This window comes from Lissotriton vulgaris, chromosome 5, assembly GCF_964263255.1.
Source record: "Lissotriton vulgaris chromosome 5, aLisVul1.2, whole genome shotgun sequence".
In the NCBI taxonomy this organism is placed as follows: Eukaryota; Metazoa; Chordata; class Amphibia; order Caudata; family Salamandridae; genus Lissotriton; species Lissotriton vulgaris.
Window position 1 is genome coordinate 472,894,706 of NC_141693.1, and position 27,416 is coordinate 472,922,121.

Here is a 27,416-nt window from a genome sequence, read left to right on the forward strand (position 1 = left end):
TCCTGTTGGACAATATGACAACAATCTATTATTTACACAAACGGGGGGACACGGTCTTCTCAACTGTTACAGCTGTCTCAGACCATCAGGGACTGGGCTCTTCACCATCACATTCATCTCTTGGCAGAATATCTGCCAGGAGCAGACAATGATTTTGCAGTCCCGCTCAGCAGGATGCAGCAACAGACCCATGAGTGGGAACTCCACCCACAAGTCCTCCTTTCCTACTTTCAAAATTGGGGCTTTCCTCAAATTGACCTTTTCGACACAGCCAAAAGCACACAACGCTCAAACTTCACCTCCAGGTACCCACTCACACTGTCCAAGGGCAATGCACTATGGATGAGTTGGTCAGGAATATTTGCCTATGCTTTTCCACCTCTCCCTCTCATTCTGTTTCTGGTTCGAAGATTCAAGCAAACATCTCTCACCATGATCCTCGTAGCTCCCACTGGGGCATGTCAGCCTCGTTCATGACTTTACTAGATTTCTCAGTAGATCCCCATGAGAAGCTGTGCCTCAGTGGATGCGTGCAATGCCTGAATGAGGGGTACGCTGTGGCGGGAAATGCATAATGCATTTATTTTGACCTGTTGTCTAGTCATCTAATACATTTAAAAGTAGCCTCTCAACTCATGTGACCTTTTTCTTTTGCCTGTGTGCACCCAGTTGCTCCGCCAGCATGAAGAGACTGAAGGGGTTTCTCTGCGGAACCTAAAGAAGCTACAAGAGGATCGTGCTCTCCTGCAGGAGCGACTGAGTGGCCTGCAGCGGGCTGTGGTGCAAATGGAGAGTGAAAAGCGGGAGACAGAGCGAGCTTCGATGCGGCTGGAGAAGGACAAGACTGCACTAAAGAAGACCCTTGACAAGGTAGGGATGAGGATGGGTCCGTGGGCAAGCACAGTAAGAGGAGATGGCTGTTTTAACTTTAAAATTGTGAGGACTGAAAGAGAAGATTTGGGGTAAGTGTAGGTTGAGGTGCAGTGGCTCGGATGTATTAAAGTATTCCTTTGGGATGTTTGAGTAGCAACATAAAATGCCTCTGTATGTATTTACCTCCCTGCATCGTGGGTTTTGTTAGTTTCTATCCATCCAGCCTTAAACTGTATGGCAATGGGGTGCAGGAAGTGTTTATTTCTTAAATAAGACCCAGCCAAGGACAATGGGAGCCTGAATAAGGGAATACACTGAAGTATTTCTCAGTTAAGTTTGACTGTGTCATGATCTCACAAACTCAATTTTAACCATTATTAGGGTGTGTTTTAGTCATGACTTAAAATTGATTCAGCTCATTTCTCATCACTGCTCCTGACTACCTGACTGGAGTCTCGACTCATGGATTTGAGAAACCCTACATGTGAACGCATGATGTGCTCTGAAGTGGTACCTGCAGTGGCAGTTTTGTAGGTACAGCGGCCATGTCACCAAGAAATTGCCCAATTCTCAGAACTTACTTTTAAGTTTCCATTGCTGAGGAAGGACCTTACCTACATTATTTAAAAAAAAAAAAACACAGTTCCATATTCGAACAAGAGCATTGTAGACAGATACTTCTGTCTATTGTCAGCAATGCCTGGAGCAATCAAAGTGAACAATTTTCATTTTACCCTTTGGAAAGGCTGGGTAAGCTTTGCCTTGTAGATGGGACAAGCCCAAGATAACTCTGGGAGATGCAATCAAGGGGCTCCAGTGGGACTAGGATATTTGACCGTGATATCCGTGATTTTGCTGACCAACATAATGTAAGATGATTGCTTGGAAAAAAAAAACCTTTGGCAAAGCCATTAGGTCTGGTGTTTGCTGCCAGCCTTTGGCTTTAATGATTCCTGTAATGTTTTGTAATGATTTTTTAAAAATGTTATGTTCGAAGCCTGTATGGTTGTAGATTCACATGCCGTACATAATAACATCTAATGTCGGGTGCAGAAGTTTGCAAGTTGTTTTCGTTTAAAGTTTTTTTCGAGTCAAAAGATCTGTTGTGATTCCAGCCTCAGTCCACAATGCAACAGGATAAAGAATCCACCTCAGTTTATGTGCTTCTTTCATCAAGTTTAGACGTTTGAGTTCCAGCTCTGTAACCAGCAACACTTCTTTATCAGGAACTTTACTGCCAGTCGAAACTGATTCGACCCCAGCATCGGGGAATAAATTGCAAACTCTCTAGTGCTATTCACAGAGACTTTCTAGCGAAATCTGACCAGCTTTGTGGCACTATGTTAGAGGACTTCATGGGGGAACGCAGCTTTGATTCCTCAGCGATGATGATCATCAAAGACATTATTTAGAACTCTGGTACTACCTAGAGAATGACTTGGGAGCGGGGGTGCTATAGAGAGAACACCCTTCTAGTTCTGCCTTAGTTGCAACACAATATTCCCCTGGTCGGACTAACATAGGGTTTGGGCGCACTACAAAATGATGCACATCCAACATCTTCAGGAAATAAGTAGGAACATTATGTTTTCTGGAGTCACAGAGGCTGGAGAGCCCAGAAGTGCTTCCTACGAGGTTTTGAGAGTTGGAACACGGGGAGGAGGAGCGCCATTCCTCAAGGTTCTTGGGTCCAAAGACAAAGACCTTAACCAGGGCCTCTATCGCTGCTCAAATATACAACGGTCAACCCAACAATTCAACCTAGAAAGAGTACGCAGGTGAAGATAGAGCACTGCTCTCAAGGCCAGCCTCAAGAGGCACCATCCTTCGCATCCAACTCTGAGAGCAGGTTCCACTTGACCTTGAGAGCTGCACCCAATGGCCAGTAGGCCACTGGCGAAGGGTGCTGAACCACACCAGCCATCACCTTAACCCTGAGGCACTGAGAAACTAGCATCAGAGCAAAGATTGATGCTGAGACCACCAGCGAAACCATCACTAAGGTCGGAGCTGAAAGAATCATTCATTTTGAACTGGGATATAAGCAAGGGTTTGATCATGTTCCAGCTCTCTGATATCTTGGACAAAAGTGAAAAAATATTTTTCTCTTCTCTTTCAGATGGAAGATTTTTACCAGTCTCCCTTCATAGGAGCACCCACACATGGCCTTCCAGATCCCCAAAAACAAAGAGATTAGCTTGTAAAGATGAGCTCTCCTTATATCGTCAACTCTAGACACATCCGGCTCCTTAAGGGAGGGCTTCTTCTTCTATGTGTCTCCCTGGTGTAGAGCATCCAACGTTGTATGCCTGTCACCTTCAGTGCCTTGGGCTGAAACTCTGCGCAACCCTTACACACTTCGATGTTATGTTTCTTTGAAAGGCAGAGGTTGCAGTTTTTGTGCGGGTCTTCTTGTGCAAATATGGTGGTGGCACTTTGGGCAGCATTTAAAGGGGTGTTCTCCATTAGCCCTGGCTGCCTCACCTCTCTGCAGCGTCTCACCACGTGCTCTTTGCCCAACAAGTCTTCCCTCTCTGTAAAAAGAACCGGTTACAGCTTCCTCGTGGCATCTGCAGTCATCCAGTGATATTCAGTGGGTTTAACCAGACAGCCAACATGCAGCCAAATATTTGATTTGTGTTAGCCTTGATACTGCTGATTGTCTGATGTAAGCTACTGGCACCAGAGTGGTGCTACATGTCATGCAAGGATGCAATCCACTTGTTTCACTGGATGTGTGCAGGCCTCCCTTATGAATGTCTCTTGATGGCTTGCACCTGTTCAGCAAAAAAAGCGGATTCAGCCATAAAATACTATAAAGAGGGTAGGAACACAGCACTATATTTTGGACTTTGGGCCCCTGCCAAACAGTTTCCTCACCAGTTCAGGAAATTCCATGGGTACTCCAGGGGTTTGGCATACAGTCAATGCCAGTCTCTGTAGCCTCCACTGCAATTATCACAGGCCTTTCTTGACTGTGGGCGTGGATGCAGCAGGAAACATGCAGGTCTTCATGGGCATCTGTCCTCCCTGTAGCAAAAGCCTCCAAGCTGCTTTAACTTGCCATTAATGGTTCTCGGCTACCCTGTGTGAGGCAAGATCCAGCACTTGCTTCCAGCTTAGCAATCCATGACATCCGACAGATGCATCCTCCAAATTGTTCAGCATGGCTATGCCCTACTGTTTCCTTTTGCCCAGCTGCACCTTCCTCACACCTTAGTAGGACTTTCAGAGGAGTAACTGTCCATTATCATGCAAGAGGTGTGAGCTTTCCTCTCCAAAGGAGCCATCAAGAGGGTTCCGAACTGGGAAATAGGAGTGGATTCTTACACTCATTTCTTAATGCTGCCTATTGTAGTTCTCCGGTGTTGGATCTTTCATAGTCACATGCTTGAATTATACCCCAGACTGGGACCCCCCGGTAATGATGTTAAAACAGCAGTGTAACCACACATTCAATAACATTGACTCCCATTCCAAATCTTCATTCCTATCCACATCTTTAAACATGAACTGAGCTCCAGCCAATCAGAGGACAGACTCCTCAACTGGTCCTTTGTTAGAGGCTCTAAACTGTCAGATTTTCTACCGGACGTTCAGTGTGAGAAGCTCTTTGAGAAAAAAACATTTTGGACGGTTATTGGCCTATTTTAGATCTTTGTCCCATGAATGCCTTCCTACAAAAGGAAACATTCAAAATGCTCACACTGGTCAAAGTTCTGTCTTCCCTGGATCCAGGCAACTGATGGTTGCCTTGGGGCTGCAGGACATGTGTTTTTGATGCAGCGCTTCTCCGGAAATAATTTCTAAAAACATATCACTTCTCCCTGAAGTACAATTTCTAACATACTATCAAACAGTGGGGCCCATATCACTTCGAATCACTCTTAAACACTTACACATTACTCCATGGATCGGTGAGTTTTCAAAGGAAAAGCTGCTGTATCCTAGCGGAGTGCCTAAAAACTAAACTTCATATTTATACTATTTACACCTGCAGTATAGATGTATTTACCATGGTTTTATAAAATACGACAATTTTATTAGACACACCACCATCGAGATCGATAGATCTGCTAGTAAGTAATTAGGCGTAGGAAAACTCAAGACCAGCTTGATTCTCTATTTATCTAATTTTTATTAATAGCAAATCAGCATGTCTAATATTATTCACTTTTATTTATTGTATTCAGAAAACTCAACATTTAAGTCTATAATGATTCAGATTTAGGACAGTTAAATCATTTATTTAAAGAAAAATCAAAAATAAACATTTTCATCATTTTAAAAGATCAGATATTAGCAAAATGACAGATAGTTCCCAAACATTTACCTATTCTCCTAACCTACCTATCTAGACTCTCAGATAAATGCATTACCCTGTAAAAGTAAAACAGAGTTAGGCAGGTTTCTTACATCTCAGGAAAAATCATCAGTCCGGCAGCATCTCGAGAGGAAATTGAAGGAAGAGATCCCCTTCAGTAAAATCAGCACTTTTTATACCTTTTTCACTAGCTCTATCTAACTTGTATCTTTTGACTTAAATGCGAGTTCTGATTGGACAATTTTGGGGTGGATGTACAACATCTCGTCATCGAAACTCAAATTTCCTTCCGTCCGCAATTTTTCTAATGGGCCTATTGTTTTATTAAGCGTCCACTGTGCTCATCACTTGGCAGCCATCTGCACTTCCAGGCCAGTCCGACCTTGAACCTTTCTCATTCCAGGCACAAGCATCCTGCATTCGAATTTAGTCTTTGACTCGCGCATGCTCAGTTCATTAGTGGCCACAATAATCGAGTGACTCCATTTTTCTTAGGCCTCACAACTCAGAAATGGGAACTATCATAGAAACAAACACAAACGAACGTTAATTTAAGTCGATTAACCCTTCTGTTTACCTCCCCCTTTACTAAGGTTTTCCCGATTAGTATTTACCTAGCAAATAGCTACATTTAAGCGCATTATACTTACTTTATCTTCGCGTTTTGTTTTGTTTTACACAAGGACACATAGATAAAAGCACATATATGCCGCATTCCATTAATTTAAAGCTGCTTATTAGATTAGGACATGACAAAATCACATAATTAGTTGATTATGATTGCAACACAAGCAAGATTAATTTCCCACATGTATTTGTGTAGGTGCATTTCTTATTCTACGTTGGTTATTCATGCACAACATTTCATTAATACAAGTTAATACAAGTTAATACAAGATATCGTTATTGGAGTATAAATTTCACAAGGGGTACACAAAATATTGTTTCACCACCTTGCACCATCATTTTCATATACCCTTCCTGCAGTCTCCGGGATTGTACCTGCAGGTCAAGGTAGGCCAAGAGCATTTTCAATTTGCTGTGCTCCACTTTGGCCTCACCAGTGCGGCTCAGCTGTTCAGTAAAGTGATGATGGTGGTCGCTGCCCATCTTTGATGAATGCGCATACAAGCCTACCTTGACAACTGGCTGTTGATGGTGGGTTCACCACAGTCAGTCGGGGACCATCTCCAGGCAGCGGGGAACCTCAACGTCATTGGGGTTCCGATCAATGAGCCGAAGTTGCACCTAACTGCTTTGCAGAGGCTTCCTTTCAAAGATGCTGTCTGGGACACTGTTTAGTTCAGGGTTTTCTCTGCATTGCAACGAGACAAGGATATTTGGGCTATGATCAAGATGTTTCAATCTCTGTGCTGGATTTTGTTGAGAGCAGCTCTGTGGCGTCTTGATCTGCTAACTACCTGCATCCTGCTTGTCGACTACATCAGATGGTGTATGCAGGCTCTGCAGTGGAATTTGAAGTCAGCAGTGGGATGTTCAATGGTGATGGAATATGATCTGCAGTGGTGCTGCTTGACTACAATTGGACCAGCGGCAGACCCTTCTCCTTTCCACAACCAGACCTGACAGTAATGACGGATGTGTCACTGCTGGGTTAGCAAAGTCATCTGGAGGTGTCAGGTGGACACCCAGCTCCACATAAGTCTGTTGGAGTTATGGATCATTTATCTGGTGCTCTAGGCCTTGCTGTCATCCATCAAAGTGAGGCTGGTACAGGTTCTCACTGACAATGCCACTGCCATGTGGAACTGCAACAAGCAGGGCAGACTAGTTGCCCGGGTCCTGTGCTATGAGGCTCTGCACCTATGGAGCTGGCTGCAACGTCAGGTCATCAACCTGATCATGAACCACCTGGCGGAATCCCACAGTGCCAAGGCGCCTTCCAACAGTGGGTGGCAACCCTGGCTAGATCTTCTCGACACCACCAAGAACGCATAGTCTTGAAATTCTTGTGTATTGGGGTTCCAACTAAAACCCTCGCTAGGGGATGCATTCCAGCTGAAGTGGAGCACAGGACTCATGTTTGCCTCCCGACCTTGACCTCACCTGTTCGAATTCTGAAAAAGATCAAGAACATTCGGGCCTGTGTCATTCTAGTGTCTCTGGATTGGCCCTATAGAGTGTGGTACCTGAAACTTATGGACATGACCCTCTGTCCACCGATCAGGTTACCACTTCAGCAGGATCTTCTGTTGCAGCAGCAGGACAGTGTTCTGTACATGAACCTGCACAATGGACACCTCTAAAAGTGAAGATTGAGCGGTGGCTGTTGACTGCGTTCAATTTACCACCTGAAGTTCTGGATGTCATCCTTGCTGCCAGGCATCCATTTATGCCGATGCCGGGCAAAAATTTGGGACCTGGTGTGAAGTCTGCAAAAGCTTTAACAATCGAAACTGACTGTTTTATTGTGCAAAGCAAGGCCTTGCAGTGGGCACCAATCAATGTTATTTGCAAGTGCTTTTGGTCTTTTTAAGTTTGCTACACCAACCGTTTTTTATTTAAATCACCTGTTGTAATGCGGTTTAACACCCATATTCTCTCCTATCCTCTTTGTGATGCCAAAAAGGGACATTAACTTGGTCTTGACGTTCCTCTTGTGTACTGCCTTGGAGTCGATGCACAGTTGCTTGTTACATCTTCTGACCTTAAAGACTATCTTCTTCATTATGCTCATTTCAGCTTGTCGTGTGTGTGAACTCGAGGCTCTACTGGTACAACCGACACACACCACATTTTTTTCCCGTCACACTGGTGCTGAGGACTTGGACGGTCTTCTTGCCAACAGTCATGACTCCTTTGCACATTGGCCAATCTATCACTGTCCCAGCCTTCTTTGCCTTGCCTCTTTCCTCAAAAGAGAAAGAGTGGCTCCATCAGTTAGGCTCCAGGAGTTTTAAGCTTTCACCTTGATTATACCAAGACCATCAGGTGGATGATCAGCTTTTAGTGGGGTTCTCTAGAATGAAGAAAGGGAAGGAAGGTAGTGCAGAAGAGAAGTCTATTTATGTCTAAAGTCCTCTTTATTAAGATCTGCTCAGCACTGGCCAAGAAGCAGCCTTCGGTACACCTGAGAGCCCATTCTAAAAGGGCCAAGGCTTCTATCACTGCGTTGGCACATTGAGGTGCCTGTTCTAGATATCTGCCAGGCTGCAATGTGGGCATCTGTACACACATTCACGAAGCACTACTGCTTCGACAACCAGATCTGCCAGGAAGGACATTTCGCCTGTTTCGGTCCTGCAGGACATTTTGGTCTGAGTCATTTGTTTTTCAGATGGATCCACCCTGGGGAGGCACTGCTTTGTTATCTATTCTAAAGTGAGTAATCTGTGGTTAGAAGTGTCCATCTGAAAAAGAAATGACACCTTTGGTAACAGGCTTTCTGGTGGATACTCAATCAAACTGCGGATTCCTCACCTCCCTTTCACCTTTCCGTTCTGTGGAGTGGCCTCTTTTTTCACATCTAAAAAGGTCCAAATTTAGGAATTGGCACACCAGTACCATAAATTGATTTACGCTCTGCGTTTGAGGTGTGGAAAGAGTCCAGCAGGAGACTGAAATCAGCGGTCAGTGGTGAGCTTATATTCAGCTCCACTCAGGCACCTCTGGGGTAATATGGAGCGAGAGCAGAGCCACACAGTGCCACCTATCAGTGTGCAGAAACATTGCTGAGAACGTTTCTTTATCTAGTCTGGTGCCTTAGTAGTATTCTAAGGTGAGGAAACTGCGGTTAGATAGAGTATCCACTAGAAAGACCTTCATTGAAGCTAAGTAACTTTACTAAAATCAAATGTCTTGGCTGACGCTAAATCTAAAAACAGTTCTTCATGTAAGGAATTACAAGCATGTTCAGCAGCTGGAGTTCACAGAGTAGCATTTTCTGCAGCACCCTACATACTCCCATGTGGTGTATTAGCAGAACAGGGGACCAGAAAACAGAACAAACCTTGCCCAGTCACACAAATACCCAATACACTTGTTTTTGTCCTTCAGGATGTAATTCAGATTTTAGAAACTGTTCCTACATTTCACCACCTTCCTATGCATTTGATTGCTCTTGCTTCTCTTGCTTTAACGGTGGTGGTCGAGCTTGTGCGTCAACCATGAAAAACAAGATTGAAGCATATGCACAGAACCACCCTGTGTGTTTGCTGCCTATATTCCCAAGGGCACATTCACTGGCCCTGTTCCCCTACAGAGGACATTCTGAGCAGGCATTTATTGTATTAATTTTCTTTTGTTCACAGGATTACATTAAAGTTTTCCTTCAATGGCTAGGTTCTCTGCTGCACTTCATGGGTCCTGGGCTATCCTGAAAAAGCCATAGCTTTATTAGTGCAGCACCAGTGTGATTAAGATTTGATACATGGGACTCACAGATACTGACCACTGTCCCAGGTTCTTGGTGAACAGATTCACATCATCCCTTTTATATTTCTCTTCCAACTTGAGCTTGTGGATCCACTCAAAACTAGTACCTTGGTCTCACATTATTGAGCTAAACTTTTAGCTTTTTGTATGCAGAAAGACTATTTTTAAAGGTTCCCAACCTGGGTGACATAATGTTTTTTCGTACTTCGCACTGTACAGTATTTCCAGGCATTGTAAATGGGCTGTTAATTTTAGTTTGCTAGTCTCCTGCCACTTCACAGAAGGTGCATAGTTTGCTAACACTGTGGATAACTGATGGGTTGACCAATAGATGCTGCCATTCAACACCAGCAATAACTCTGAGAACTAGTAATGCTTTTTAAAAAGAATTAACCTATCAATAAATGTTTTTCTTTTAATTTATTAATTTTGAGGTTCCATCTTATTATAATTCTGCTTCAGACCTTTGTGGGTACTTAGGAAAGTGTATAAAACTCCGACACACTTAGCTGGTTTCAGTCTTGGAGCACTTGTGGCCAGTTTTATTTATACACTAGAAAGCGTAATCGGTAGCAAACTGCCATTGATAAGCCCATTACATTGGTTCCAAAGGTATGTGTGTGGCGACCACCCCTTAATTGTTTATTATGGACATAACACCAAGTGAAGCTGAAAGTGTTGGAGCTGAAAAGTAACTTTGACTTTGTTTACTGCACTCTCTGATGTAACTTACATCAGTAACAGTAGTTCTAAAACTGAACTGGGATTGTTGGCAGCAACTGAAAGGAGGCAGCATAAGTACAATATTTTACTTTCTCTTTTGCCAGGTCAAGACCCAGTCTACCCAGGGAAGATAGCATTCTACAGATAAGGGGCATTATGCTCATCATCAAAAAGTATAGTCCACCAGACAGGGCAGCAATTCTTAGTCTCACAAAAGCAAGTTTCTTTCCGTGGTCATCACAGTATCTTTGTTTAATTAAACTGGGTACAATCACAGTTTCCGGCACAATGCAGGAGTTCCGTCCCTTCTTCCAACTTTAGTCTTGCATTCTATCATTATTAGATACGAGGTAAGTAGAATAGTACAATGACGTATTATAGTGAGCTTGCATTTTGAAGAGGATGTAGCCTAATGGCTAGAGCTTTCGACCTCAGATCTGAGGAATTGGGTTCGAGTCTCTCCAGGGACGCTCAACATCCTGTGATTCTGTGCTAATCTCTTGATCCACAGTGGTACGAAAGTATAACGAGTGCTCCCCAGGGATTTCTTTTTGACTTCTAATCTCTTGATCTCCTGCGCCTAAGAAAAACAAGCAAAACAATGAATTTGTTCATCTGTAATACAACTGTTGCTCATTTAAAGCTCTCTGATACCTTCGGGTCTAGCTCGCGCTATATAAAAAACCACAACCCCCCCATAAATGAGGTCCAGAGTCCACTTTACGTGCTGTAGAGAGTGGCAGTATTTCACAGGAGGCACATTACACCCAGGGAGGCAGACCTTACCAGCTCAGGAAAAACAGGTGCAGTTCCCTAGAACAGGACTGACAATCTGATAGCTTTCCTTTCTCAAGTCATATAAAAGTAATAGACCCCAGCCATTCATAATCCGTGTTTGATAATTTAATTTATTTTTTTTATTTGCAAAGTTTTATATAGCGCTGGCTGGACCTGGAGGTATCAGAGCGCTTTACATGAGGATTAGCGAATTACAACTTGCATCTGTTAATGGGACCTAGTATAACATAGGGAAAAAACTGTGTTATACAGTAATATGAGTTCCTAGAGAATAGCATAACATAGACACACGTCCTATAGAGCATAGAAGGTAGAGGGGGAGAAGTAAAAAAGGGGTTGAAATTCCCATTGGGTCAGGCAGACTAGCAAGGGGGAAAGAACTTCAGGGGAACCAAAAAGTCAAAGAGAAAGTCAAAATAAACCGGCTGGGGACCAGCAATCACCACATCCAATGTCACAGTGACTGTACAAGATGAGAGGGGTGAAGGAGACCCAAGGTGGGGGTCGACTTGAGGTAAAGGACAGTCAGGCGACACAAGGAGCAGTCTAGCTGCAACAATATCAGACGAAGACGCCAAGATGGAGGGCCCAGGTCACTGGCACCGATAGCATTATCACAAAATGGCGGGATACACAAAAATCCAATCCAAAAAACCACAAGGGGCAGAATCCATGGAGAAGGACTGGATGGGGGGGGGGGGCAGCCATGATCAAGGAGGGAGGAGGGCTGGAGATCTCCGATCTCAATTGGGTCGTCAGTGTGCACACGTTCTGGGCAACAGGGGCAGCAGTGTAGTCGTTGAGCATGTCGCAATGTTGGGGGAAGTCAGCTCGGCGCCTAGGCAGCATCCCGGAGGAGGGAGGCAGCAGCAGGGACCATAAGGGCGTGCCTCCTCAGAGGCAGAAAAAATGAAAACAAACTCAGGGGCACCAGTCAGCAGTGACATGGTACTCCTGCCGCTGTACCCCCGCCGGGGGAAACAAGACTTGCGCGTCTAAGACGCTTTTCCGGAAGGCGAGCAAGAGGTCAAGCAACTGTGATCAAGCCCAGAAGGCAGGAGAAGGCCGGAGTGGTGATCCCCAGCCCATCCCCTCCACAGCCATCCAGGAATCTCCATCGGTCAACGGCTCCACTGAATTTTCTGCACCATCGGCCGATACGTCGGAAGGTGGGGGAGGAAGGAGACACAGCGGAGAGACGAGGAAACTATCCCCAATGTCAGGCTGGGTAGGGGACGGACGTGGAGGTGATCCGTAGCCAATCTCCTCTATAGCTACCGAGGCAGCTCCACCGGGCATCAGCCATGTTGCTAGGGCTCCGTGGTCGTAGATTATTCACAGTTTTACCGAAGTTTCGAATTCAATCGCGGGAATAGGAGAATCGAAGGTTCGCAGTCCAGAAGAACCCCAGGTGTGTATAAAGGTCCGGGGGGGGGGGGGGGGGTTGGGGGTAGATTCAAGGGGATTAGAGCCAAAACAGCAATCCCTAGCCAGGGAGCTCCCAGCCGGAGCTCCTCACCTGTCAGCCATCTTGAAAGTGGTATGGATAAGAACCAGACCCATTCATGGTTGTCAAGGGTTCTCACCAGGGTCAGCCATACCAAAAGCTTGCTTGTGGAGGAAAGAAATTCTGGTAGATAAACGTCTTATCTTGGGAGCCTTACACTACTTCTGGACCATCGTTATTTCCTTTATTTGGATACCCGTCTTGGTAGCTGTCCATGTGTCCTACTCTCTTTGTTTTGGGTGTTGACATTGTGTGCTGTGCCTGTTTCCTTGGGGGTAAGCTATGTTCTCAACTTGTGACTTTGAGGATCTGTTTTATATATGACCCATGGCCTTGGGTCATCTGGAGTGGGCCTGTTCTTGGGAATTATATTGTGTTATGTTATAGAAGTTTTATAAAACACAACATATATATGCTCTTGGGATTCATGTTCTGTTATGTTTAGGTTGTCCTGTTTTAGGTTTAAATCTATAATTACTGCTAAAACCCCACTTAAAGGAAACCGCTCTCATCAGTGTATACATATAAACACTGATAAACACCTGCACAAGCAAAAGCTTAACGCCCATTCAAAGAAATAAGTTAGAGAGAGTGAGTCATTTTAAGCCTCCCTTAGGCAGCACATGCGCTGTCTCTCGAGACTTGCTGTAGCTACTGTATAATCTTTCATCACACCCATCCGTTTTCATTCGTTCCTTCATGTGTTGGTGAATAGTTTACATTTGTCCTTCAATCCTGTTACATGGATCACTTCACTATCGGCCATATGTTAATTTTGGCACACTACTTTTTCTATTGTCATGGCTTGTTTAGCTTTCTGAACGTGCTCAGCCGAGGGCTGCAAATCATGCCCTTATCTTGTCTTGCACTGTTTTTGGTTTCTTCAGCGCTTTTAAGTCGGACGCTATGTTGTTTCTCATCCTATAACATTTTTGGTTTCATTAGCTCAAATGTCCAAACTTTAAATAATATACTTGCTTAATGGAAGTGTCATTTAAGAAGACAGCCGACAATAGGATAAACCTTTTTACTATGTGATTTGACAGTGTGATTATTTGGATATGATTAACAAGGTAAACATGCTATTATTGCACCATTTTATGAAGATGAAAACAGCTTTAAGTTGTGCACTTTCAACTTTGGATGCTTTCTTTTAGGTTTCAATCATTGGTGAAATAAAATCAATATCAAGGGATGCCTCCTCGTGCTCTCCAAATGCGACATGTATGTGAGGATACGTAAAAATATATCCTGCAAGTATACAGTGCAACACCACTGCAGCACCACCTCAGCATCAGCTAAGCACCAGTCAGTGTCACTCAGCAACATCCCCTAAGCTTTACTCCACAGTGCCTGAGCACCACCACAACACAGCACCAACTCAGCATCACTCAGCACTGTCTGAGCACCAGCGCAGCACCACCACCTCAGCATTACTCAGCACCACCACAGCATCAGCACAGAACCATCTCACAATCCGCACAGAACCGCCTCCTCATTAGTGCACCATCACCACCTTTGCATCAGCGCACCACCACCTGCATAGCCCCACCTCAGCACCAGCGCAACCTAACCTTAGCACCAACAATGCAGCACCACTTCAACATTAACCCAGCACCACCTCAGCATCAGTGCAGCATCACCTCAGCAGAGCACCAACTCAGCATCATTCAGCACCACCTGAACACCAGCGCAGCGCCACCATCTCAGCAAGACTCAGCATCACCACAGCATCATTGAGCGCCACCACAGCATCACTGAACACTACCACAGCATCACTCAACACCGCTTCGGCACCACATAGCGCCATATAGCACCAATGCAGCATCTCCTCAGCATCACTCAAAACCACAACAGTATCACCTCAGCATTAGCACATCACCACTTCCACACCTCTGGTGCTGCACCAACTCAGCACCAGGGCAGCCCCACCACAGCATAAGCACAGCACCTGCTCAGCAACAACTCAGGACCACTTCACTTTTAGCCCAGCACCACCTCAGCAACAGTGCAGCACCACACAGAACCACCAAAGCATCTCTCAGCACCACCTCAGTATTACTGAGCACCACCACCTCACAAGCACACCAACACCTCAGTATCGTTCAGAACCAGTGCAGCACCAGCACTGCATAAGCGCAGCACCACATCAGCAGCAGCACAGTGTCACTTATGCATGACCTCAGCATCAGCACAGCACCATCTCCGCACAGAACCACCTTCTCATTAATGCACCACCACCAGTGCAGTCCCAAATCAGCATCAGTGCAGCACCACATCAGCCCCACCTCTACATCAGCTCAGCACCATCTCAGCATCAGCACAGCACCACTTCCACCTCCATGCACCACCACCATCGCAGCCCCACCTCAGCACCAGCACAACCCCACCTCAGCAGCAGTTCAGCACCAACACAGCACCACTTCAGCATCAGAGCAGCACCACCTTAGAATCAGCGCAGCATCATCTGAGCATCAGCACCAAGGCAGCATCACTCACCCACCTCCCCGAACAGAGCAGATGCCTGACTGGGGTACCGACGGTCAGAGCGGTGCCCCTATTATTCCTGAGCTGTGGCCAGGTAAGGAGCGGCGCCGGCCTCTCATATTCTAGTCCTCCGCACTTGATCGCTTTCTGCCTTTGTCCAACAGCTTCTACTAAACAGGAGCACTGAGAAGGCTTAATCAGGTGATATTTTGTATGTTCGTTTGATTTATGTTACACACACACTCACTTTTTTCAGCAGTAGCAGAATTTAACCTTTGGTCCTGAAGAAGCAGGTGATACTCAATGTATCGTTAGCTGCAGAAACATGTCGACCTCTATATAACAGGCAGTAGATATTTGTTTGAACTACTGTTATTTTGCACCCCACGCTTTTTAATCTTGGAAGCGGTTTGCTCCTCATTAAAGTTATTTCTGCAACCACTATCCATTTTCAATAACTCACCTTCACTGATCTTCCTTTTTGCACTGCTTTTCAGTTACTTGGATTTGAGTGTACTTACTGTACGCTGTGGACATACCACTTGCTGAGACTGACCCAAATGATGCCTAACAGGGCGGTCCAGATTGTGTAACTGATGGGAAACTGTACAGAGAGTGACGGTCCAAGCGTATCAAGTAGTGGACACGACATTGTCTGAAACACAGGATTTTGAGTTCCTTTAGACCCACAGTTATTATTTGTGTATACAGCATCACTCAGCACCACCTGAGTACCAGCGCAGCACCACCACCTTAGCATGACTCAGCACCACCTCAGCATGACTCAGCACCACCTCAGCATCAGCACACCATCACCTCCTCATCAGTACACCACCACCAGTGCAGCACTAACTCAGCATCTGTGGAGCACCACCTTAGTGCCTGCGCAGCACCATCTCAACACAGCACCACCGCAACATCAGCACAGCACCATTTCAGCATCAGCACAGTACCACCTCTGCATCAGTGCACCACCACCAGCGCAGCCTCACCTCAGCAGCAGCACAGTATCTCCTCAGCAGCAACTCAACACAAGTTCAGGATCAGCGCAGCACCACCTCAGCATTAGCGCATCACCGCAGCACAGCAACACCTCAGCATCACTCAGCACCACATGAGCACCAGCTCAACACCACCTGAGCACCAGCGTAGCACCACTCCCACAGAATGGATCAGCATCACCACATCATCACTCAGCACCACCACAGCATCAGCACAGCACCATCTCAGCATCACCTCCTCATCAGTGCCTCACCAGCAGCGCAGCGCAGCACTGCATCAGCACAGCACCACCTTAACATCAGCATGAACACCATCTCAGCACAGCATTCCTCCTCCTCAGTGCCCCACCACCAGTGCAGCCCTACCTCAGCACAAACGAAGCCCTGCCTCAGCAGCAAATCAGCACCAATGCCGCATCAGTGCAGCATTTCATCAACACAGCACCAACTCAGCATCAATCAGTGCAGCACCACCATAGCATTACTCAACACTACCACAGCCCCACCACCACTTCAGCACTGGTGCAGCACAACCACAATATCAGCATAGCACCACCTCAACACCAGTGCAGCGCCACCTCAGCAGCAACTCAGCACAACCTCAGCTCCAGGGCAGCATCACCTCAGCACCTGCACAACACCAACTCAGCACCACCTGAACAACAGCACCACCAAAGCATCACTCAACATCACCTCAATATCACTCAGCACCACCTCCTCACAAGCACACCACCACCTCAGTATCACTCAGCACCACCTCAGCATCAGCACAGCACCAACTGAGCAGCACCACCTCAACACAGCACCACTCGGCCACAGCACCACCTCCTCATTAGTGCACCACCAACTCAGCATCAGCCCAGCACCACCTCAGAACTAGCGCACCACCTCAGCAGCAGCGCAGCACCACCTGAACATCAGCACAGCACCATTTCAGCATCAGCGCAGCACCACCTCGGCACCAGTGCAACCCAACCTCAGGACCAGTGCAACACCACCTCAGGACCAGTGCAACACCACCTTCGCACCAGCGCAACCCCACCTCAGCAGCAATTCAGCACCAATGTAGCACCACCTCAGCACAGCACCAACTCAGGATCACTTGAGCATCAGCTCAGCACCAGTGCAGCATCATCACCTCAGAATGACGCATCCTCACTCAGCACCCCCCAGCATCACCTCAGCACAGCCTCCTAATCTGTGCGCCATCTATAATGCAGCACCAGCGCAGCACCACCTCAGCACCACATAGCACCCCCTCTACATCAGCACAGCACCATATCAGAATCAGCACAGCACCACCTCCGCATGAGTGCACCACCACCAGCCCAGACCCTCATCAGCACCAACGCAGCCCACCATAACAGCAATTCATCACCAATGCAGCAACACTTCAACATCAGCGCAGCACCATCTGAACATCAGTGCTGCATCATCACAGCCCAGCACCAACTCTGCACCACCTGAGCACCAGTGCAGCACCTCAACCTCAGCATGACTCAAAACCACAGCATCACTCAGCATCACCTCTGCAGCAGCACACCACCACCTCAACACCTCTGAGCACCCAGACTCAGTCTGCCCTTGGAATCTAGCATCTGTTGATTCTCTAAACTGTACCTGTCAAAAGAGATACGAAAGTAGACAGACAAAAGGTGGACGAACCTAGGGAGGGCAATCCTACTAACTATTTCTTGTGATGTCATGTTCATCATTGGACATTGCTCCTTGTCTGGCTAGCGCTTCAATGCCCTACAGGCCCCACAAACAGTCTTTTGAGAAGGTCTATTGTTATTTTTCCGTATAATGAAGGGTGCAAGTGTGAGAGTGTCCTAAAATTGTGAGGTGATTGTATATAGGGAAGTGAGGATAAAACTGTGTTGGAGATTCTAGAAAAATATTTTAATATAATGGTTCTCCTGGCAGGATTAAAAGACCAGGAAATGGTTAGGGCTACTGTGGGGGCATAATGTGACCAAGTAGTTTGGGATTAGTAGGTGTAGTGTAGTCAGGTCTACATGTTTTGTGCCCAGCGGTCCAGAGCAAATCCATGAGGCTTCTTCAGGACCGAACAAGGGAGGTGGTGCGCCTACCCCACACCTATACGGTGATGTTTAGTGTAGGTATTCCTCAAAGGTGAAATAACTGATTCAAGGATAAAAAAATGATCGTCCAACCTTAAAATAGAAATAGTAGAAGAAAAACAAATCTGGTTAGAATCAACATGTCTAGTATGATGTCATTGGGAGTGATGTCCCCGAAAACGCTAGCAGACTGTCTCCAATGGTGCACATGCAGGGTTGCCACTGTGTAGTTGCCAAATATTAAGGTCAGTGGCAGACAAACAGATGTGCATAATACTGTAAAATAGTTGAACAGACAAGATACACACACCATGTAAATAAAAACCTGTGTAGGTGTCACACAATGAATCGCTGTGTGACTAATACATTTAGGTTTGAGAATGGGAATTTCCCTATGAAGCAATCAAAATTGTCCCAACTGTTGAGAGGACGGATTACTAGACAATCTTTCCATTCAACAAAAACTGATCTACTCATTACTAAGGAGTTGATGATGGACATTAAAGCTTCATTTAATAAAGGACTATTGATATTAATGAAGTTTGTAGAGCACACAAATGTCCAAATGCGTCTTGGCGCTAGTGTCTACTAAATTATTCAGCTGTAAACTTATAGGGCAACAAGGTCGAGAAGAGCCATGTTTTAAGTTGGACTGGACTTTGAGATGCTAGGGTAGTTTGTCCTAGAGTTTACAAGCAGAAGAAACATAGCTTCTGCTGCCCAAATATTCCTTGTTTATGTTTGGGATTATCATTGTTGTGGATGCAGCTGATTATAGAGTTCTCCTAGGTATGTACCATTTGAATTTCTTTCTAAGGTATTCAGGACCTGTGTTCTGAAGGGATTTGTGAGCCATGAAGAGTGCCTTGAAGGCTTCCCACTTCCTGACAGGAAACCAGTTAGCTCAACTAGTGTATAAGAGGCTGGTTTCAATTTTGGAATTCTCCTTAGGAGACGAGCTGCTGCATTTTGTAGCTTTTGTAGATTTTTCAGGGATTGTTGTTTGATGCCCATATAAATGACATTACAGTAATATAAACCTGGAAAGTACCAGTGCATTTTCTGAAGATCAAACAGGATAAATGGGAAAATCCGTTTAAGGCATTTGAGCTGTAGATCACATGCTTTGCATACTCCTGCCATCTAGTATTGGTCCGGATGTTTGCACTTTGTTTTTCTTCGAAGAAGTCTTTTCAGTCATGAGGTAGGTGACTCCTCCTTTTGGTGATAGTGCGCTTGGGCATCGTCCCCATTGTTAGATTGTGTTTTTTGGACCATCTGGTTCAGACGTGAATTGTTGCGCTCCGGTTCAGCACCGTTTCTCGGGTTCCCCAGGGGTGCGCAATCCACTAACCCTCGATGGTATTGTTATTCGTTCTGTTTTCTATTCACGGTGTATCGTTCAGAAAAATCTTTCGATCGGAAACCTTGAAGAAGGCTATTGGGTCTAGCCACATCGGGCTAGCTCCAGTCGATGGAACAGACTCCATTTAAATTCTGTCCTCGGTGCCACACCGAGTACCCGCGCAGCGACTCACACGAAGTGTGCAACTTGTGCCTCTCCTCTGAGCACGATAAACAAAACTGCAACACGTGCAGATCCTTCCGATGCAAGAAGACGTTCCATGACCGTCAGGCTCAACGTGCCGAAATGCAACAGCAACACAGCTGCTCCACTCCGGATCTCTTCGGAGAAGATTGCGAACACGATGTCTGCAATGCTCAAGGAGCCAAGAAAGAAGAACACATTTCCATGTCCGGAGCTGAATATGACATGGACGAAGACATCCATCAGGGTCAGCATACCGTGAGTACCGATCCTCCCCTGCCCCAAACTCTACCTCTGTCCAATAAAAAGGCTCCGGTTCCTCCTCTGCCTTGGGGCCAAGGTCGGCACAGAGACCATGTTTCAAACGCCCCACCTTCGGGCCCGGCACCAAAACAATTATTAAAGCCTTCAGGCTCGGGATCGAGTCTGCTGCATTTGGGCACCAAGCCAAAACAATCGACACCGAAGCACGTTTTGGTCATAATCCCTTCGGTACCAAAAACGAAATCATCTTCGGATCCGAATACTTCGACGCCAAAAACATCGGCTCCAAAAATATTGGCACCGAAACAAAAAACTGCTCCCTCTCCATCAAAGGAGCATTGTGTCGACGTCCCGCCTTAAAACCCGGACCTGAAACAAAAGGAATAGGTCATCAATCCCAAAACTGGACATATTCACGCAAAATTGTCATTAAAACGATAACCAGAAATGGAGGACACTTACCACATTTTCTCAAGAGAAAACATGTTGGTACTAATCCCGCTCCTCCTCCTCCTCCCCCACCTAGCCCAGATTTGATGAGAACACCCACAAATTCACCACCACCACAATCACCTGACAACAAGGATGATGGGGATGGGGTAGATGTAGACGATAAGAGTCCTGATCCATGGGACGATTATAATACAGATCCAAACGCAGATAACAATCCAGACTTATACCCTACAAAAGCCTCTCCACATGATGATAATTTAGGGGACATAGAGTTAATAAATAGGGCGGCTGAATATCTCAGCTTCATAATGAGTCACTTGAGAAGGATTTTCTCTTTGAAACATTAAGCTCTTCCCAGAGAGCCACTCATGCACTGCCTATGCTTAAGGGCATGCTAAAACATGCGGACAACATTTTTAAAGACCCCGTTTGTGCAGGAATTCTTACACCAAGGATAGAGAAGAAATATAAATCTGCACCAACAGATCCAATTTATATCATGGGTCAATTACCATTAGATTCCGTAGTTGTTTCTAATGCCCGTAAACGGGCAAACTCACAAACCTCAGGAGATTACCTTCCTCCAGACAAGGAATCTAAACTAATAGATGCCTCCGGGAAAAAAGTAACTGCGCAGATAATAAATCACTGACCTATTTCCAATACCCAGGCTCTCTTAACTAGATACAACAGAGCGCACTATGATGAAATGGAACAATTGCTCCAATTTCAACCTGATAAACATAAGGCTAAGCCACACAATCTAATTCAGGATGGGAAACTAATTTCAAACACTTCCATTAGATGCGCTTTAGATGCAGCTGACATTGCTGCTTGTGCAATCAACACCAGTGTCTTGCTAAGAAGGCATACCCGGCTTAGAATTTCAGGGTTTGAACCCGAAGTCCAGGCTTCTATCTTAAATCTACCTTTGGATAAAGAGCATCTCTTTGGCCCTGTGGTAGACATTTCTTTAGAGAAGATGAAGAAGGACACTGACATTGCAAAATCGATGGGAGCCCTACAGTCCCCATCCAATAGGGGTTCTTTTCGTCACTTCTTCTACAGGGGAGGCTCCAGAAGCATATCCACAGACAACACCTCAACATCGTATAGAGGCAGCAGTCAATCACCCTCTTCAAGAGGTTACTTTCGAGGTGAATTTAGAGGCAATAATGGCAAAGGAAGAGGTAAAGGTTCCACACCCCGCACCTCCCCCTCAACAAACAAACAGTGACTTGCCTCCTCTTCCCCCGATCCTTCCACACCTGTCGGGGGATGTCTCTCTCAATTCCTCCCCGTCTGGCATACAATAACTTCAGACAGATGGGTGCTAGGAATTATCCAATCTGGTTATTGCCCGGAGCTTACCACCTATACCTCAAATATTCCCTCACATTCACACAAAATGTTACCACAGCATCTAGACCTCCTCAAACAGGAGGTTCACTCTCTTCAGCAAAAGAAAGCTATTGAGCCAATACCTTTACAATATCAAGGACCCGGCGTGTACTACCTATACTTTCTAATACCCAAAAAGGGCGGCTCTCTCAGGCTTAAACTGGACCTCAGAGAGTTAAATCTATACATTCACTCAGATCACTTTTACATTGTGACACTTAAACAAGTGCTCCCAATGTGTGGTTTTCCACAGATAGATCTGTTTACAACACACCACAACGCACAATGCCCATACTTGTCCTCAAGATATCCACACCCATTGTCCAAAGGCAATGCACTATGAATGAACTGGTCCGGGATATTTGCCTACGCTTTTCGCCTCTCCCACTGATTCCACTAGTGGTTCGGAAGCTCAGACAAATATCCCTCACACTGATCCTAGTAGCTCCCACATGGGCCCATCAACCTTGGTTCACTACCCTGTTGGAGCTCTCAGTAGTTCCTCACCAAAAATTACATCTTACACCCATGCTCCTCACACAGAGCCATGTAGAGATAACACATCCAGATCCCAAAGAACTCATTAAGTTCCAGAAGGCCTACTACAAGGGCTTGCTATGCAGCTAGATGGGAGCAGTGTGTTATATATTGTAATAACAACCTTATCAACCCGCTAGATGCTTCCATTCAAAATATATTTTATTTACTACACTTACAGCAGTCAGCATTAGCTTACACATCCATACGCTCACATCTCGCTGCAATAGCTGCATACCTTAAAATTAGACAGCATCTTTCTCTTTTCAGAGTACCCCGTTATCAAGACTTTAATGGAAGAAACTCAAGAGTTATTCCACCAAGACTTCCACCTGCTCCAGTGTGGAACCTTAACATTGTCCTTACCCGACTAATGGGTCCACCCTTCGCGCCATTGTACAAGTGTGAACTGCAATTTTTCACTAGGAAAATTGCTTTCCTCATTGCTATGACATCACTGAGGAGAGTGGGTGAGCTTCAGGCACTAACCATAGAGGAACCATTTTGTGAAGTCCACCAAAATAAAGGCGTCCTTCACACTAACCCCAAATTCCTACCCAAGGTGGTATCTGCCTTTCACCTCAATCAATCTGTTGAGTTGCCTGTCTTCTTTCCTCAGCCAGATTCAGTGGCAGAACGAGCTCTACACACATTAGATGTTAAACAAGCATTATTGCACTACATAGAAAGAACAAAACCATTTCGTAAAACTAAACCGCTCTTTGTGGCTTTTCCTCCACCACACAAAGGCAATCCTATTTCTAAATCCGGTATTGCTCGATGGATAGTTAAATATATTCAAACATGCTATGCAAAAGCAAAGAGGACTTTACCAATACCCCCTAGAGCGCAATCCACCCGCAAACCAGGGGCTACTATGGCTTTCTTAGGAAACCTCCCCATAGCTGACATCTGTAAAGCTGCAACATGGTCACACCACACACGTTCACAAAGCACTATTGTGTAGATGTATTAGTGAGACAACAAGCAAATGTAGGCCAGGCAGTACTTAGAACACTCTTTCAGACAACTGCAACAGCTACAGGTTAGCCACCTCTTTGGGAGAATACTGCTGCACAGTCTATGCAAAGCATGTAACCTACCGCTCACATGCCGCGAACGGATAATGTTACTTACCCAGTCAGCATCTGCTTTTGGCATGTAGAGCTGCAGATTCATATGCGCCCACCCGTCTCCCCGGATTCCTATACCTGTTACAGTTATCGCTTACTTTATATACATACGCATGGACATCTCTATTCTACTCTTACTAACTCCATTCTCACCCTCTGCGGGAAAACAATCTAACAATGGAGTCGATGCGCATGCACACTTTCACCGAAAGGAGGAGTCCCCTACCTCGTGACTGGAAAGACTTCTTCGAAGAAAAACAAAGTACAAACATCGGGACCCAACACTAGATGGCAGGAGTATGCAAAGCATGTGATTCTACAACTCTACATGCCAAGAACAGATGCTTACTGGGTAGGTAACATTATCCTTCTCACAGTTCAAAATACGAGAAAGCAAAATAAGGTGAGCTAATTTGATTTGATCTGAAAATGTGAGATTTAAATTAAAATTACTCCCAGGGTAATAACTTTTAGAACCGGAGATGGAAGGGGCCGAGATGTATGGGCCACCAGGATGTTTCCAGAGGGAGGCCTCTTTCCAAAACGGGAGGACCTCTGTTTTCTCCTAATTTAATTTGAGGCAGCTCGCATCCATCTTGCTACTTCACTCAAGCAGCTGGTGAAGCGTTTAGAAACGTCATCAACATCACCTGAGATCGACACCACAATTTGTGTATAATCTGCATACAAAATTGTTGAGAAACTGAAAGAGTGAATCAGCTTTGCTAAAGGACCAAGGTAAACATCAAAAAGCATGGGGATCAGTGAGGACCCTTGAGGGCAGTGAAAAGGCTTTGGATGTAAATTCTCCAAAGGAGACCATCAGTTCTCTATTCGTGAGAAAGTGGCAAGACAGATCTAATGCTGACCGCCGATAACAATCTTATCTAGACGATCTATTAGTACAGCGTGGCACACAGTGTTGAAAGCTGCAGATAGATCTAAAAGGATTACCACAGCCTTCCCCCATTGTCCACAATTGGTCTAATTTTCTCTGTGGTGTCTATCAAAGATGATTCCGTACTATGTTTTTTTTCTAAACAAAAAAAAACTGTATTGCCTGCCTTCCAGAATTTGTATCTAAAATATTGACAATTCAGTGTTGAGATGTTTTTCTAGAATTGTCGCCACCTTCAGCAAATGTGAGATGAGACTAACTTTTTGACTCATGGGATTGAGGTTTTTAAAAAATTTTTTTATCAGAGGACGAATTGATGCCCTTTTACAATCATTGGGAAATTGACCAGAACGAATTATGCCTTTCAATAAGTTGGTAAGGGAGACTGCTACCTTGCCTGCTATATTGGTAACGATTGTGTGGGGACCAGGATCAGAGGGGAACCCTGACTTTCAATTAATTTAATCCCTTTGGTCTTTGACCCCGCAGAACTTATATCATGGCTAGAGTCGAATTCACCATGCACTCCATCTACCATAGCTTGAAAGAATTCAGCTAATTTGTCGCATAAGGATTGCTTGGTTGTCATAGACATAACAAAGTTAGGGATAGAGGGAATTTTATGAATATTTCTTTTGTCACATTTTTTGCAAAGTAGATATTCTCAGTATAATAGTTTGTTTTCTCAAAGATAATCAGCGTATTATATTCTTGGATGAATAGTTTGTAATTATTGTTTGTAGTTTTCTCTACACTTTTCTCCTGCCTTTGTCGATTTTGTTTACGTGATCTTTCTTTGGGAGAAAACCATGGGGAGGTAGGTTTATTTCTTTGGTTTCTAACGGCCTTAAGGAGGGCTAACTTTTTAATCGCAGAGTTAATTTATTCAGAATAATTAGTTGTGGCTGTATTATAATCATTCTTTTGGGAGATATGAGATGCTGCTGAGATACCAGTAACTTCAGGTTAGTAATGTTATTCCTGGCCCTGGATTTTATGACCTGCAAAGTTATATTAACTAATGTACTTGTAGTCAGATAATACTAGCGGCAGCACTGCTTCTAGCTGCAGGTCCGGGTAGCTGGGGTGAAAACCATCCAAGACATCCAGTAGGTATAGAAATTTGATAGGAAGAGCATCTAGAGCGGAACTGAATCTGCGCTGTTTTATTGTCTCTAAGATTAGATCAGGTTGTGCTGGAGCAAACTAGATCTAGTTTGTTATAGGTGCAATAGGCATGCATCTTTTAGTCATGGGGGAAGTGTTTGATTGGGCAGTGTTTTTGCTACTCGTTTTTCTGTGTGAAAAAAGCAGCCAGTTGTAGAGTAAAACTCTTCTAATGAACTGGCTGAACTATCAGTTAGTGCATCAATTACACTGAAAATTTCTATAAATTTTTGTTCGCTTGGAGTAGCTTATTTGTGTACTACGCATGCCAAGCCTCTTTCACCGCCCTTTTGCAGAGGTTCAGTTTAGATGTGTAAAGGCTTTGTGAGTCCTAATACGAGTGACAGTGCCAGGCTCTTTCGGAGGTTTTCGTATCTCTTTTAAGGATAATGACTCGGAGGCCCATGGCACAGCTGTTTGTTTTTGCTGTGGTCCTTTTAAAATCTTTGGGACAATTTCAAATAGTGTGGAATTTTATCAGTGAGGAGATGATCCATGAATCAATTCTGAATGAACTGTATCAGGACTTGTAAGATAAAGGCACCCATTGGCATGTCCTAAAAAAGATGGTTCAGTCATCTGTTTCCAATTACATGAGGTAATTTTGTTTTTAACTGAATTGTGTGGTTATTGGGTTTGGACAGAATTTGAAAAGTAAAATAAAATGATTTGAATATGTGATAGGAATGACTGTAACATCTTTAATCAATTCCTTGGGGGCAAAGAGGAGGGCCAGATTAAGCCTGGTCTGGTGAATCGTGTTGGGGATAAACTGCAGGGAATTGCAGTTATACAAGTAATTACTGGTAACCCTTTTCGGTGTGCCTTGGGGCAAGTAGGGGCTTCAGGGGTGTAGATTAGGGTTGTGTGCCTCTGATGTCCCAGGACCTCTCCTGCTATAGCTTTGAAAATGGACCAAGTACAACCTCTTCAGCACTTGACCCTCTTTGGTACTGATGGCGAGCAATCACATACTTCTCAGGGAGGTAGCTTGGGGGTGCCCAAAACTCAGCAGCCAACAGTCACCCAACAGTGCAATAAGTGATTGTTCACTCCAGCACTTTCCTTTGATAAAACAAAAGTATGGTACACACTTAAAACGTAATGTTGCACAGCACATAAAATGGGCACAAATCTTTTACAGGTGTTTGGGCTACTGCGCCTTGTAATCTGCCCCAACTTGCCTCTGTCTCGGGTATCCCCTACACCCCCATCAAGTAGATTCTATCCTCGGGCGAGTGTCTATTATGCACATACCAATACTTTCCATTTTTAGAAATCAGCGGCTTAAGCAAGTCTCACTACAGTGCAGACCTCAGATTTCAATTTCGCTGGCAATAGGGGCCAACATCATGCATCTTGCTTCACTCTCTCTTCTGGTAGAGATGCTCTGGCTGGAGGTTTGACCGGCAATCTAGAGAGGACCTTTGCAGAATGACAATGGGAGAGGTGTGGCGCCGCGGCCAGGTCGACTGATGCTGGAATCTGGGGATCACGGTTCGATCCCCGGCGCCGGTGACAGATTAGCCCAGCACCATGTGACTCTGGGCAATAGCTTGCTTAATCTTCCCGACGGCCCCCAGCGCCTAGAGACCCTTATGGGTGATTGTTCATGCTTTACAAATGTGGATTATTATTATTATTATTATTATTATTATTGCAACATCTGATGTCCTTGCAGACAGGCGTGGACTGCAGCAAGCAGAGGACACCAGTGAGTTCCAGGTGGCAGGCTGGCAAGATCATAGCACTTTGAAGGAAGCCACTGTGGAGGTCACAGATGCAGTACCACAGCACTCCTCAGGCACAGTCTGTGAACGAC

General features: G+C 45.1%; 1 protein-coding gene across 3 annotated transcripts in view; it reads left to right on the top strand.

Moving 5' to 3' along the window:
• The window catches only part of CROCC (ciliary rootlet coiled-coil, rootletin), a 463,946-nt gene that overhangs the window by 388,178 nt on the left and 48,352 nt on the right, over positions 1-27,416 (top strand). For all 3 annotated transcript variants that reach the window (XM_086921919.1, XM_086921920.1, XM_086921921.1), the window contains one exon: positions 670-870. In XM_086921919.1, the coding sequence (XP_086778045.1) occupies positions 670-870 (201 nt within the window). The remainder of the gene's footprint in view (positions 1-669; positions 871-27,416) is intronic.